Genomic DNA, 13,087 nt, shown 5'->3' with positions numbered 1-13,087 from the left:
TAGGTCTGTTTGTAGAATACAAACAATTCACGCACGCTCATACATTAAGTGCTTTGTTCGGAGGATGATGCTACTAGCCGTATAATGTAACAATAAAAAAAAATCGATCATGAATTGTGAATGGAAAAAAATCACCTCGAACAGAAATCTAACTCTAGTCTTTTGATTACCTCTCCGACACCTTACCAATAGGCTAAATTGTCGGATGAAAACTAGCCAAGGTGTGGCGCTATAAATCAATTTTAATTCGCTGCTAGATTCTACGGCAGAAAATGCTCATTATGCCTCGATAATATGGTGCTCTATATGCCTCTAGTCAACAAATTTAAGTAAAAACGGGTTTTAAAATTGATAAAAGTGAAAAATCAAAAATTTGTTGATGGTAAAAATTGAGAAACAATGTGTACATCATGTTGCAGTGCGTACATTATAGATCAAGGTTATTTTAAGATCATAAGAGCTTATTTCGTGGTGCTCAAAAATTATAATATTTTCGTAACTTGAGAACCAAGCTAGTTTTTTTTAAATATCTCTGTAAAGATGATAAGGAGATTCCTTTTTTGTGAAAAATTAATACTATAGGAAGTACGAAACAAATCCTCATGAAAATTTATTTAAAAAAATACGCACTTTCGTAGAAAAGCGTAGTTCTCATTATGCCTCGGGTGCTCGTTATGCCCTCATCTCCCCTATATGTTCAGGATTTGAATTCGCAATCTCCGGCCGATTCTAGGCTTACGCATTACTGACTATGCTACAGATTCCTGTTAGATAATGCGTTGGCCTAGAAAGCCGGAGATTGCGAATTCAAATCCTTTACATGTAGTCAGTAATTTTTTCAACCTTTTCCAAATAAAAAGTTTTTTTTAAATTTTCTCTTCTTTGTCAATCTAACCTTTCCTGATGGACTAATATCCAATAATTTAATATCTCGTGGAGTAACGTATTGGGATTTTGATTGGTTTTTACGTCAAGTTGTCTGAAAAACACGATGAAATTATCAAATTGAAAATAGAAATTGGCTTTCTTTGAGAAAACTAACGTATTGATTTTAGATCTATAATTTGAAGTTTTAAACGTAATTTTTCAAAACATTCATAAAATCAATCAAATGATTATGATAAAATCTACACAACGAATATTTCTAAGACTTTTAAGATCGGAGTTTGGCACATATAAAATGATAATTTTTCGAAAATCGTGAATAAATGAGGAAGGGTTTAGGAACAAGGGGTAGGCAGGTCATTCTCAAAATTTCACGATTTTAATTATAGACCATAGCAAGTCTGTGGGCCAAGTTTGTCAAATCTTGGATAAGATTTTTTGTTTCGCTGTGCACATTTGACATGAAATGACATAAAACTGAGCTTCAGATATCATTTTTCAATCATTTTTTGAAGAGTCGAATTAATAGTTTTTGTTTTTTTAAATCCACATTTGGAGTTGGTTTTGTTTTGCCATTTTTGTCTTCAATCTTAATTTTGCCTCTGTTCTCTTCAGGCTTTGTATTTTAAAGCGTGTGTACGCTTTTTATGAATGTTTAGAAAAAATCAGGTCTATTTTTTAAATTTTCAAATGATAAATTAATTTGTATCTTAGAAATTTCAAATGAATTTCTTTAAGAACGTGAATGAAATTAAATGTTCGGGGTTACTTGTCATTTAATAATTAATTAAAATATAAAAATGTAACTATCGAAATTATTTATTAAATTAAATAGTTAATTATTTAGAATGTCAAAGCCCTTGCTGTAATATATTTTCGGAAAGCTCTTACTAAGGTTGCTAGAATTTTTCGTGCACGAATCCGGGCCGGACAAATCAGAGCTATTCAATCCAAAAACCTGGCAGAATCCGGACATTTGATTCCAAAATGTTTTACTTAATTTGTATTTGGTCAATACTCATAAAATATTGAATAAAAGACAATAAGGCAAATATTCTAAACTTTTTTTTTTTATCAAAACACATAAGCAGCTTTCAACACGTATTTTAGGCTTAAAAACACCGATCATGATTGTTTTCATATAATTTGACAAGAAAAAATCGTTTTTTAACGCAAAACTAACAAACTATCATAAATCTTTTTGCGTCTTTTGATTTTGTAAAAAGTAGATAAATCTGGGCAAAATTCGGGCATTTGTAAACGAAATCCGGGCATTTTCCAAATTTTGATGAAAATATCCGGACAAGTCCGGGTGAAACCGGACAGTTCACTATGGGGTTTGAGGCGGAAAATTTAAAGTACTCCATCTGAAAGCTTATATTGAAAGCTTTCATTTGAACCGTTCAAAATATTTACACACTCAATTGATCTATTATAAAAATGAGTAAATTTTTTTTTTCAAAAGTCAAAAACTTTAAAGCCTTGTATGTAAATAAAAAGCCCCGCATTGCCCCATACTCTTTTCACTGTCAATATGTAGTTTTAGCACTGACCACACTGACTTGACTCTTAGAACAAAAATTCAACCATTTTCTGTCTAATTTTTTGTTGTCAGCTTTTGCAGGTTCGCAATACCGACGGCAGGTGGCGAACCTGAAAAACTTGACAAAAAAATGCCCTGTAGGAAAAATGGTCTTGTTTAGCCCGATTTTATCGTAGAAATTGCGTATTTTATTTTTAAAGTTGGGTGGCATTTCCTAACTGGGATAGCATTTCTTCAAATCGATCGATGCGCACTCTGGAATCGACATTGCGGACTGTTGGAAAAATGATTTTTTTTTGTTTTTTTTTCTGGAAAAATTATCCAGAAAACGAAATCGAGTGTCCAGTCAGTATGGTCAGTGGTTTTAGGTCCCAATAATATAATGAAAGAGTTTCCGGCACCCCAAAACACCGTTTTTAGAGTTATAAATAAAATAAAGCTTAAAACATCCCGCAAATGGGTAATGTTTTCTCATTAATGTGTATAAATTCAAAAAAGTTGATGCTGGTTTGTGATAAAATTTTTTTCTCATAATTGATCAATCATTTCATATATTTTTCGCTTGAGTTTCATGACTTTTGATAATATTTATCATCAAATTATCAATTAGTCCAATAAACGGCTTTCAAAAAAATAAAAAAAAGGAGTTGAAAATGACACCAATCATCCTGCTTTGTAATTCTGTTTTAAACAATTTGTGTATGAATTCATCTAAAATTAGTTAAAATAGTAATTTTCATACAAAATTTTCAAAACTTACCAAAGAGTTCAAAACACCAAATAATACTTTTTGTATGGAACTGCCTTATAGTGAATCTGGAAAGCTTAGTCTAACTGGTAGTTATTCATCATCCAAACAATCAACTCTTTGAAGGATCTTGAAATTTAAAAATAGCGTGCAACAGGTTGCAATAAAAGAGCTGAGTAAATTAAATAGAAATAAGATGAAGCAAAACAAGAATCGCTTTACAATAATGTTGAAGTTTTTTTTTAATGTAGTCAAACGAACTTGTTAGACCCAGATCACATAACACTAGTCAAAAGTGTCTCCTGGTCATATCCTTTTCTCCATCCACAAAAATTAGTTTTGCTACGATGCAGAAGTAACCTCTAGCAAATATTTTTGTAGGAATATTTCACAACAAACTTTGTTATACGTTTCATATACACTGTAGAATTATCGCATAAAACTTGAAAAAAAAAGCATTTTCCTACCAAAGTGGACGCAATATACATACATAAGTTTAACTTCTGGTTTGAGCGATAAGAATTATACAAATTGAACGATATTCAATACCTTATTAATACATCCTGAAAGTATGCAAGACAGCGCAAGTTTTGCTCTCATTGCATACGAACGGTTGCCAGCGACAATATTTGCTGTTTCTCTCATTGGACAATTTTTCCAAGTGATCCATCTGATTTTTAGCAATCTGGTTGCACTGCTTATTACAGAAAACAACACGGTTGTTTTCACACTTGAACCCCGCGCGGGAGGACAAATTGGCAAACAAAGTGGATTTTTTATCATATCCGATTAATACCGACTTTAAGAAACCGTTTTTACGATCGTTTACTCTTAGCTATGAATTGCGATTCGCATTAACATTGATAACGATTTGAGCGATCATTTCTAATGCGATTTTATGTTTACTGGGCTCGGTCCTAATGAATACATTTATTTTCTACCATCCCTTTCTCTTATTTTGCTCTCTATCTATTTACTACTAGGACGTGGCCGGCCCCGTTATTGATGATTAGAGAGAGAACATCGGTGACTGATTTTTATCGATGATTTTTCACCCAACAAAGCACGAGTAAAAAAAATTTGTTCCGAAACCTAAAAGGTGAGCTAAATTTTAATAATGGAACCTGAAGCACAAGTAACAAAATATGGAATTCGCTTTCATCGATGGTTGAATCTTGAAATTGTTTAAGAGTGTACTACTTCTACTCTCATATCAGTCTCATATGAATTTTCGTCATTTTTCATCCAACCTGCAGTTCGTCATTTTGAACATTGGACTTCAATATAAAACAATACAAATTCATATTCAAATCTCATATGAAATACACCGCATAACAATCCCTTATGTGAAATACCATGGATGCCTTACTATATTTCTTAAAGAATCTTAAAAAAGATTCAACTCACTTAATGTCGAATTATGCACATTAGTTTTTGAAGGCAGGCTAAAATAAAGGAAGGATTGTCTTCCAGTGCGAAAACTACCAGAAACTATTAAAAATTCACGATATTTTCCTACAAGTAAAGAATGTTTCACATAGAATCTGGTCGAATCTTTTCATTTACTGCAGCGCCCCTAGTTGTAACATCGCGATCTATTGACAGTGTTTTGATCGGGATGGTTTATTTACTTAGTGGTGAAAATTTCATCAAGATCGAAGCAGTCAGTCAAAAGTTATCGCCGATGGAACGCCATAGGCGAGAGAAAATTCTGCACTCTCACGTAGAGAAATCGACGTGGTCAGGGGTAAAGATCGCGAAATTCCTGAAATATGGGGCCGTCCATAAATGATGTCACGCGTTAGAGGGGGAGAGGGGGTTTCGATTTTTGTGACAATTTGTGACATTGGGGGTGGGGGAGTCAGCTTGAACGTGACATCACATATTGTTACACAAAATGGCAAAACAATAACAAATATTATTATCCTGAATTCAAAAAAATTATACTACGTAAACTTTATGAGCATGAGAAAATTCACAAGAACACTTCCACTGCAACACTTAGGAAAGTCCGCCCCACTAAAATTGTGGCAAAACGTGTACAGGATTGCTAGGCTATTCTAACCTCTGGAGAAGATTTGGATTGCGAATTGATTAAGAAGAGTAATTAGATTTGAATGGTTTCTCAGACATTGTCGCTGATGCTGCAGCTACTGCCTCGACTTTTTTTTTTAAGACATACACCGTCTTAGCCGATTTAGGCTTTACAGACTGAATAAATGACGTGGACAACTTAAGGTTAACATTTAACACCCAGATCCCGGTTAACAGATGGGAATCGAACCCATGCCGTCAGTGGATCAGCGGTTCCGTCTTACCACGCTAACCACTCATTGAGACTTTCCCGGTCATTGATATGGAAGCTCATCAACATAATTTTTGGACTAATGATTTAAATGTGCCCATTCTGATACCTGATACCTGAAGCAATGATTGAAGGCTTGTTAAAAATTGGTAACCTTTTTTTCAATTCTTTGATTAAAACTGATAAATTTGAAATAAATATACATTTTCAATCAAATTTCTAAAGAGCTCAAAATTTTATCCCGGAAGGGGGGGGGGGGTTTGAAAACGTGACGTAATACATAAAGGGGGGTGACGTAAATTGTGACAATATGTGACAAGGGGGGGAGAGGGGGTCTATTTTTTCCAAATTTTGCGTGACATCATTAATGGACGGCCCCTATCCAAAATCGACTGTATATTCGGTGCTGCAACGTTACCGGGAGACCCTTACGGTAGAATTACTCAACAATTTTAAGTTGATGGTAAATTCATTTACTAGTTGAATCTTTTTCTAAATTTTGAATCTGTATTCTGAATCTAAATTCTGAACCTGAATTCAAAAATTGAACTTTGAATCTGTTTTCAAATTTCTATACACTTTCTGAAATGTACCACAAAAAAACAATTTCCAAATCTGGAATTAAAGATCAGAATTTTCGATTTGAATTTCAAATGATGTATTTTAATCTAAGTTTTCAATTTTACATCGCAAAGCTTTATTAAATGTTTGAATATTGTGTAAGAATTTAGTTCAAGAAGTTTGGATATAAATCAAATTTTTTCTTTTTTACATATTCGGAAAATTATTTTGAAAACATTGAAAATGCTGAAATGATTTTCGAAAAATATGACTCTAATTTGATATGAAATGCAAAACCAAATTTGAACCAGGATTCCCAAGTAACCAAAAGTCGCAAAGATACTTAATTCTGTGCATCAAAAGTTCACATTTGGCTGGATAAAAGGTACTCGAGAGAAATGAAAATAACCCAAGTAACAATTTAGGTTTTATAATGAACTGCATGTCAACTATAGATTAAAACTATAAAACCGCATTCAGATATGTAAGAATCTATAAAACTCCAATACAACGGTTAGTAGCACAAAAAGGCCCTACTGCAGTAGGTTCTGTAGAGCAAATTATAAAATCTTGACAAGCCAAATCAACTTAAAACGTTCTGTATGAATTTTGCTAATAAATCCTATTTATTATATTATTTTCGTCTACAAAAAATTTTGCTCCGGCATTTGGTTCTTAATAATAATTTTTAAAACAAATGAATCTCATTCAAATAAAATATAAAATCGAAAGCACAAAGCACAAATTTGTTTGTCATCATTCTGTTACGGAATTCAACATGATTTTATCAATCAGAATATTCGATTTCAACCATTAATCAACATGCGCTTTCAAGTTTACCACAAATATTTATGAGAAAGTTCTAAAAAAAATAATGGGCCTGCTGTAAATTGCTTCTTAAAGCAATTAAAATGCAATAAAATAGATATAAAAATTATGTTTTTTTTAACTTGAACTATTTGTGCTCGTTCGAGCATTTTTTTTCATACTCTGTCTTCCATAAGGATGATGGAACTCTCATAAAGCATGAATAAGATGAGGAATACTTTTTATAATAATAAACAGTCGTTAGTAAATTCATCATTATTGGCCATGAAAATGGCGATATTATAATTTTTTTTTAATAGTTGTTATTGGACACTTAACAAACGATTTTGTTATCTATAAATTGCCAATCAAACTTATTCACTTTTACAAAACTTTTTGTCTTATAAAAGTGTATTGAGTTGTAAAAGGTAGCTTGAACGGAAATCTTTAAACCAACAAAGTTATGTAGCAATCTATAATTTTCTCTACAAAACCGCTTCAGGCATGATGAGTTTTTTAAAGTCATTTAAAGGAATCTTATAAATACGAAAACTCTAGAGGTCCCTTTGAAAATATATTGATAAGAACAGTACAAGCACCTTATGAAACCTTTATAATTCAAAGGATGTTGGCGGCAGATGATAAAAATAATTGAACACAATTTGTCGAATTATTCAAAGATTTTTTTATTCCCTTATCACTTTATCACACTGTTCTAATATTCTTGAGAGACAATTAAATATATTCATGGATTCACTGTTTTATTATCGGTAAACTTCAAATATTACGGACCAAGACAAATGTTGAAATGTTCATTACTAAGCTGACAATCAGGAAATTCCACTAAGATGTACACTTCCAGCAAATAATTAAAACTGTGCAGCAAGCCAATTATTTTTTCTGACGCTTAACGAAGTCAATTTCATCCATTGTTGCTCCTTTCATATGCAAAAAACATGTATTTCTCCTTTTGCCACCGAAATACATTTTATTGTTTACATTTTGGTTGTTTCTGCATAATTTTCTTTTATAATCCCTTTAGTTGGCCAAATGCCTATTATAAGCTTTATTTGGCCTATAGCGGGATTTGTTTCATATAACCGGTTTAAAGAGGCCTCCATTAGTTATTAAGTAACATTTATAAAACCAAAGCTACTTGTGAAGACCGTATAAGGACACGAATACTACGAAATAATTTAAAAAGGCTTTTATAAATTAAAACAAGTTTGTAACTAGGTATTTCAAGACTTTTTGAAATGTTTTATGATTTCAGATATAAAAATGTTTTATAGCCTGCACCAAGTGCCAAATAAAAAAGCAATCATAGAAGTTTATTGCTGTTTCAAAACTTGGCTTCATAGGACGCTTGTAGCTGTCCTGGAGAGAAGTTGTGAATAGGTTTCCAATAAATACATTTACGGTATTATACATCACTTATAAAACACCTTATAAAAATTATAAAACCTTTTCTATTTTTGTATGTTACTTGGGAAGTGCATGTTTTGGGATTCTGAACGAACATAAAAAGTCTAAACAAGTAGCATAGAACGTTTCTGTGCGTTGCAAGTACCTTAAAAAAAATCCAGGATTCAATTTGGCTTATCGTGCTTCGTTACGAACTTTTAACGAATTTTTTGGTTCCATACAGAACTTCTTACGAACTTTTTGGTTTCATGCAGAACTTGATACGAACTTTTTGGTTCCATGAGGAACTTCTATAGAACCTCAATGCAAACGTTAGTGTTAAGATTTTGCCCAAGAGTGGATAACAAAATATCAAAGCTACGAAAATGCGAACAACGAATTAAACATTCAAATAAATCCACTGTTGTAATCAAAATGGATAGATGGCTTAAATCTAACATATATTTCACTTTTATTTTATTTTCACAATATCCATATCCAACAAATTGAAAAAAAAAAAAGATCTCCTCGTTTACAATCCGATTTCCTTTATTTTTTTTATTGCGAAGTTATCATTACAGCTGAAGCTGGAAAACCTCCAGCACCTAGAGAAAATTTATTACCGGCTAGTATCGACGGAAGCTTTTCGCAGCTGTTAGCAATATGTTCTTCAAAAGGATGAACTTGACTTTAACTTTCTCTATTCCTTTTCTATATTTGAAACAGTTCCGCAAATCTTGATTGTCATGATTGGGAAAAACCTTGATGAGCAATCACATGAAAGCGCTCTCCATTTTTTAACTAAAATTGGATGTAGATAGTTAGAAAAAAAATTAAAAAATTAAACTACTCACGAATAATTTTGATTCCTCCTAGTTTGTTTTGGAAAAAAAATTTACATCCTTTGGTGAATAGATACGAATGTTTACATTTTTTAATATCGCCTGCTTTGAAAAAGCGATAATTCTAAGTTTCATTTATATTGATGTTTAAAATAACAGCAATCTAAGAATTAGCCATGGTACAGAGGTAGCGTGCTCAGTTTTCACCTCGTTGGTTCAGGTTCAAATCTTCAAGCATGCAAATTTTTCAAGTAAGTATAAAACTCATTCTCAGTTGAAGCAATATTAAATTAGAATAAATAGGTCTAACAATCCAAAGCAAGGAAAAGTATGATTCTTTTTTCATTAATTTTTATTTTTCGAGGTCTCGTGTGGAGGCTGAATAGCCTTCTACTCAGCTTCAACTATGGACTTTGAAAGTGTCGATAAGAACTTAAATTTAAGGCTGAGTAGAATGCTATTCATTCGTTAAACAAAGCTGAGTGAGCTTCTAAGAGCCTGTTTTATGGAACTTTTGGTTACAAAGCAGCTTATCTTTTCTAATTTCTTACGATTATTCGAACTGAAAATCAAGAATCCTGAACTGGATACAAATACAAATATTATTATATTATACAAATATTATTATATTATACAAATATTATTATATTATACAAATATTATTATATTATTAAATACAAATTTAAAAAAAAAGACATACACCGTCTTAGCCGATTTAGGCTTTACAGACTGAATAAATGACGTGGACAACTTAATTAACATTTAACACCCAGTACCGAGATGGGAATCGAACCCATGTCATCAGTGGGCTAGCGATTAATGTCTTACCACGCTAACCACTCGACCACCGAGACGTACCTGATTATTATATTATTAAATTTAATATTCAGGCCTGAATTTCTATGAACAAGCTAGAAATTTGAGAAGAAATGAAAGCGGAGGGGGGGGGGTTTAATTCCAAACCAGCCCCCCCCCTCTCCGTTCCTTTGGCCATACTCGAAAAATCAATTATCATAATAGAGTAACGTTTTAAATTATGTATGGAGTGTTTTCAGTTTTTTCAGTCTGTTATTCTTGCCTATTCATCCATTTGGTTTGGAGTCCAGAGTTTGCTGCCCTTATATAATGAAAAATGTGATATTACTTGAATAATTCATAAATTTTAGGCACTGTTATATTTCAAATGGGTCTAAAAAAAATTATGTGTATTACAAATATGGCATGGTAAATAGACTGATTTGGGGTAATTTTTTTTTATTTTATCAATCCCTGGGGTCTAAAAAGCTTCTTTTTGGTTTAAAACTCATCCATGACTTTTTGCAGAACTTTAAAGTAACGTTTACTTGAGTAAATTTGAGCTTTTATGTTTGTATGGGAAAATGAAATATTTCGTACTGAAAATCAATATCATTTAACATTTGTGTTTCTTCTGTGGAACCGAGCCTGTTATTGGATTTTGTGCCAATTTATAAATTCTCGATACCGGGAATCGAACCCAGTAAGCGTGTAATACCAAAACCAGACTTGGCCAGCCGCTAGACCACACCGGCGCTATGATTTTCATAGTATTTAGTCTCCTTAAAATCTGGAATTGCTATTTTATGTCCTTCCAAAATTAGTTCCGAATGAAAAACTTAAATAAATGAAATTTTGTGTTATTACGTTTTTTTTACATCTTTTATTTATAATAACCATATGTGTTGAGAGGCTAGACAGCTATTGCTATTTGTGTGGTTTATATTTGGAAATAACACAGGATCATTAATTATGTTTCATAGGTTATGTCATAGAGTTTCGAGATGCAAATTTTTTGATTCCAATCGTTCAAATGCTCATAACTATTTAAAAGGTATCAATACGAGATTGTTAGTCATTTGAATAAGCAACATCTATCGACTCCAATTTCTTGGAAATCGAATATGCGGAATCAACCATTTAAAGGTTCGGATGCGAAAACGTATCATTATTTAGTTTAACCAAGTAATTACCACATATCGCCGCCAGATACTGGTTGACCACCCTTCGGTTTGGCCGGATCGAGATCGGTAGTTTGGTTTCCGTCATTTTTTTTTTGCTATCTGCTATTAATCACAGCTCTTCGTCAAACGCACAACAACTTCTTCAACACTTCAACTCTACGTTAGGACGTAGGAAAGGTCGTAACGTGTTGCACTAAACACCGATTTGATGCCACCCTACTTACAACACCCCAGGTAATGGGCCGCCCCACGTTTTAGAAGGTTTCTGGTTGCAAGTGCTGCAGCATTAGAACCGAATCAGCGACGCACTTTTTTAATTTGTGTTTTATTATTACTGTTCCCGCGCGCTTCCGCCTTCAATGTCACTCAGGTACCCCGAACAGCGATCGACACCGGTCGTGATTTTCTTTCTTTCAATGTTGTTCTGCGTTTTTCCTTGTCCTTTATTTTTCCTCACTGCAGTTGAGCTTCACTTCGAGACACCTAATAGGAAACCGAGGCGTGTTTGCTTTGCACGTGAACGATCGTAACGTTGATTAGCAGCAGACAGCTCGTCAATCGCGTCAGCTGTTTGTAAAAGTTCTGTGATAAATTTGCGCGGGACTTTACCAGTGATAGCGATTTGTTGCGTATATGCACCCTGATCAAACAAACTGAGCTGTTTTCGGAAAATATCAATTTTTGTACCACACTTGCTGCACCAAGGAATGTCTGTTTGAATTCGATTCGCGCTTTTTACTTCAATTTTCGATTGAACTCTGTAAGCACGATTGATTAACAACAGGTCGCGATCTGCCCGTGGGGAGGTGAAGAATCGTTCTGAACTGGACCGCAGAATCCGGCTGAGTGTAATATCAGCGCTCCCGTAAACGACTCGATTATGCGCGGACTATTGATTCGCGATGCTGCTCAAGCACCGGATACCTTGCGAATGATGATAGCGATAAGTCTCCGGGGACTTTTGCTTAAAGCTGCCGAACCGCGCGACTACAGTAGTCTACGCGAGAATAACAACGACTCAGTGGCTCAACCTGTAGCGCACCGGTAGAATGCCTCAGGTTTGTTCTGGCAGCTACTCTAGATGCTTGTCGACGGCTCAGACAACTAGCGAGAGGCGGCTAAAAATTGTGCTAATCTTGATATCGCGCGCGTTTCCAACTCGAGCCGCTCAGCTTTGGTTGGCGAATTTAATCGAGAGTCTGTGTAATCGTTTAGTAGTCCAGAAAGCACTGAAGTGCCGTTCTATCACGTAAAAGCGCAAATTGGTTGCTCTCCAAAGGAAAGTAGCGAGTATTACTTGTACGGAACTGAAAGCTACTGCAGGTGGATATCACTTTTATATACTAGACACTCCAAGAGCGTTGTTCTAAAACCGACCGGGATGTTATCGCACACAGAGATGATCTCGAGGAGAGCGAAAGCGAGAAGATCCTTTGCTTGCACTAATTGCCTTGATTACCGAAGATATATTTATCCACGCGCTGCTTCCAAGCAAAAACATCCCCATAAAATGTAAGTCTGTGGCTCATTTGCCTCATGCAATTGTTGAGGAATAGATTTTTGTCATCTGCCTTGAAAAAAGGGAAGTTCTAAGCAACTTGAAACAAAACAAAGCCCCAGGAAGATACATTCCAAACTCTGTACTTTACCGGACCGGGAATCCACTGTAGACTAGAGCTACACGACACACGCACTGCGACGGCGATCAAAAATTAGACGTGATCAGTATGCAAACGATTCCATCAGCCGATACCTAACACCCTCGTTTGTTTCTGTTGTTGTTGTTGTTTTAGTTGCATTTCCTCGGCACCCGAAAATATTTGTAGCAATTAATACGGTTCTTCCGTTATGGGTGGTAGCTCTTATTATTGAAATAGAAATCCTGATCAAATTTTGTTTGAGACTTTGCTTTCAAGTGAATTACAATAAAGTAATCATTTCAAATTGCGGTATTCTAAAAAGTCGTACATTCAATCCCAAAATTTCTCTACTTATTAGATTGCGGAAGCTTCA

At 34.1% G+C, this 13,087-nt stretch overlaps 1 protein-coding gene across 1 annotated transcript in view; it reads right to left on the bottom strand.

Annotated features, from left to right (window-relative positions):
• The window catches only part of LOC129745278 (facilitated trehalose transporter Tret1-like), a 43,772-nt gene extending 31,379 nt beyond the window's left edge, over positions 1-12,393 (bottom strand). Inside the window, exon 1 of the mRNA XM_055738251.1 lies at positions 11,084-12,393. Coding sequence (XP_055594226.1) covers positions 11,084-11,159 — 76 coding nt within the window. The 5' untranslated portion in view covers positions 11,160-12,393. The remainder of the gene's footprint in view (positions 1-11,083) is intronic.
• Positions 12,394-13,087: the final 694 nt, after the last annotated feature.

The sequence above is a fragment of the Uranotaenia lowii genome, chromosome 2 (genome assembly GCF_029784155.1).
Source record: "Uranotaenia lowii strain MFRU-FL chromosome 2, ASM2978415v1, whole genome shotgun sequence".
Lineage (NCBI taxonomy): Eukaryota > Metazoa > Arthropoda > Insecta > Diptera > Culicidae > Uranotaenia > Uranotaenia lowii.
This window is presented reverse-complemented; position numbering and strand designations above follow the sequence as displayed.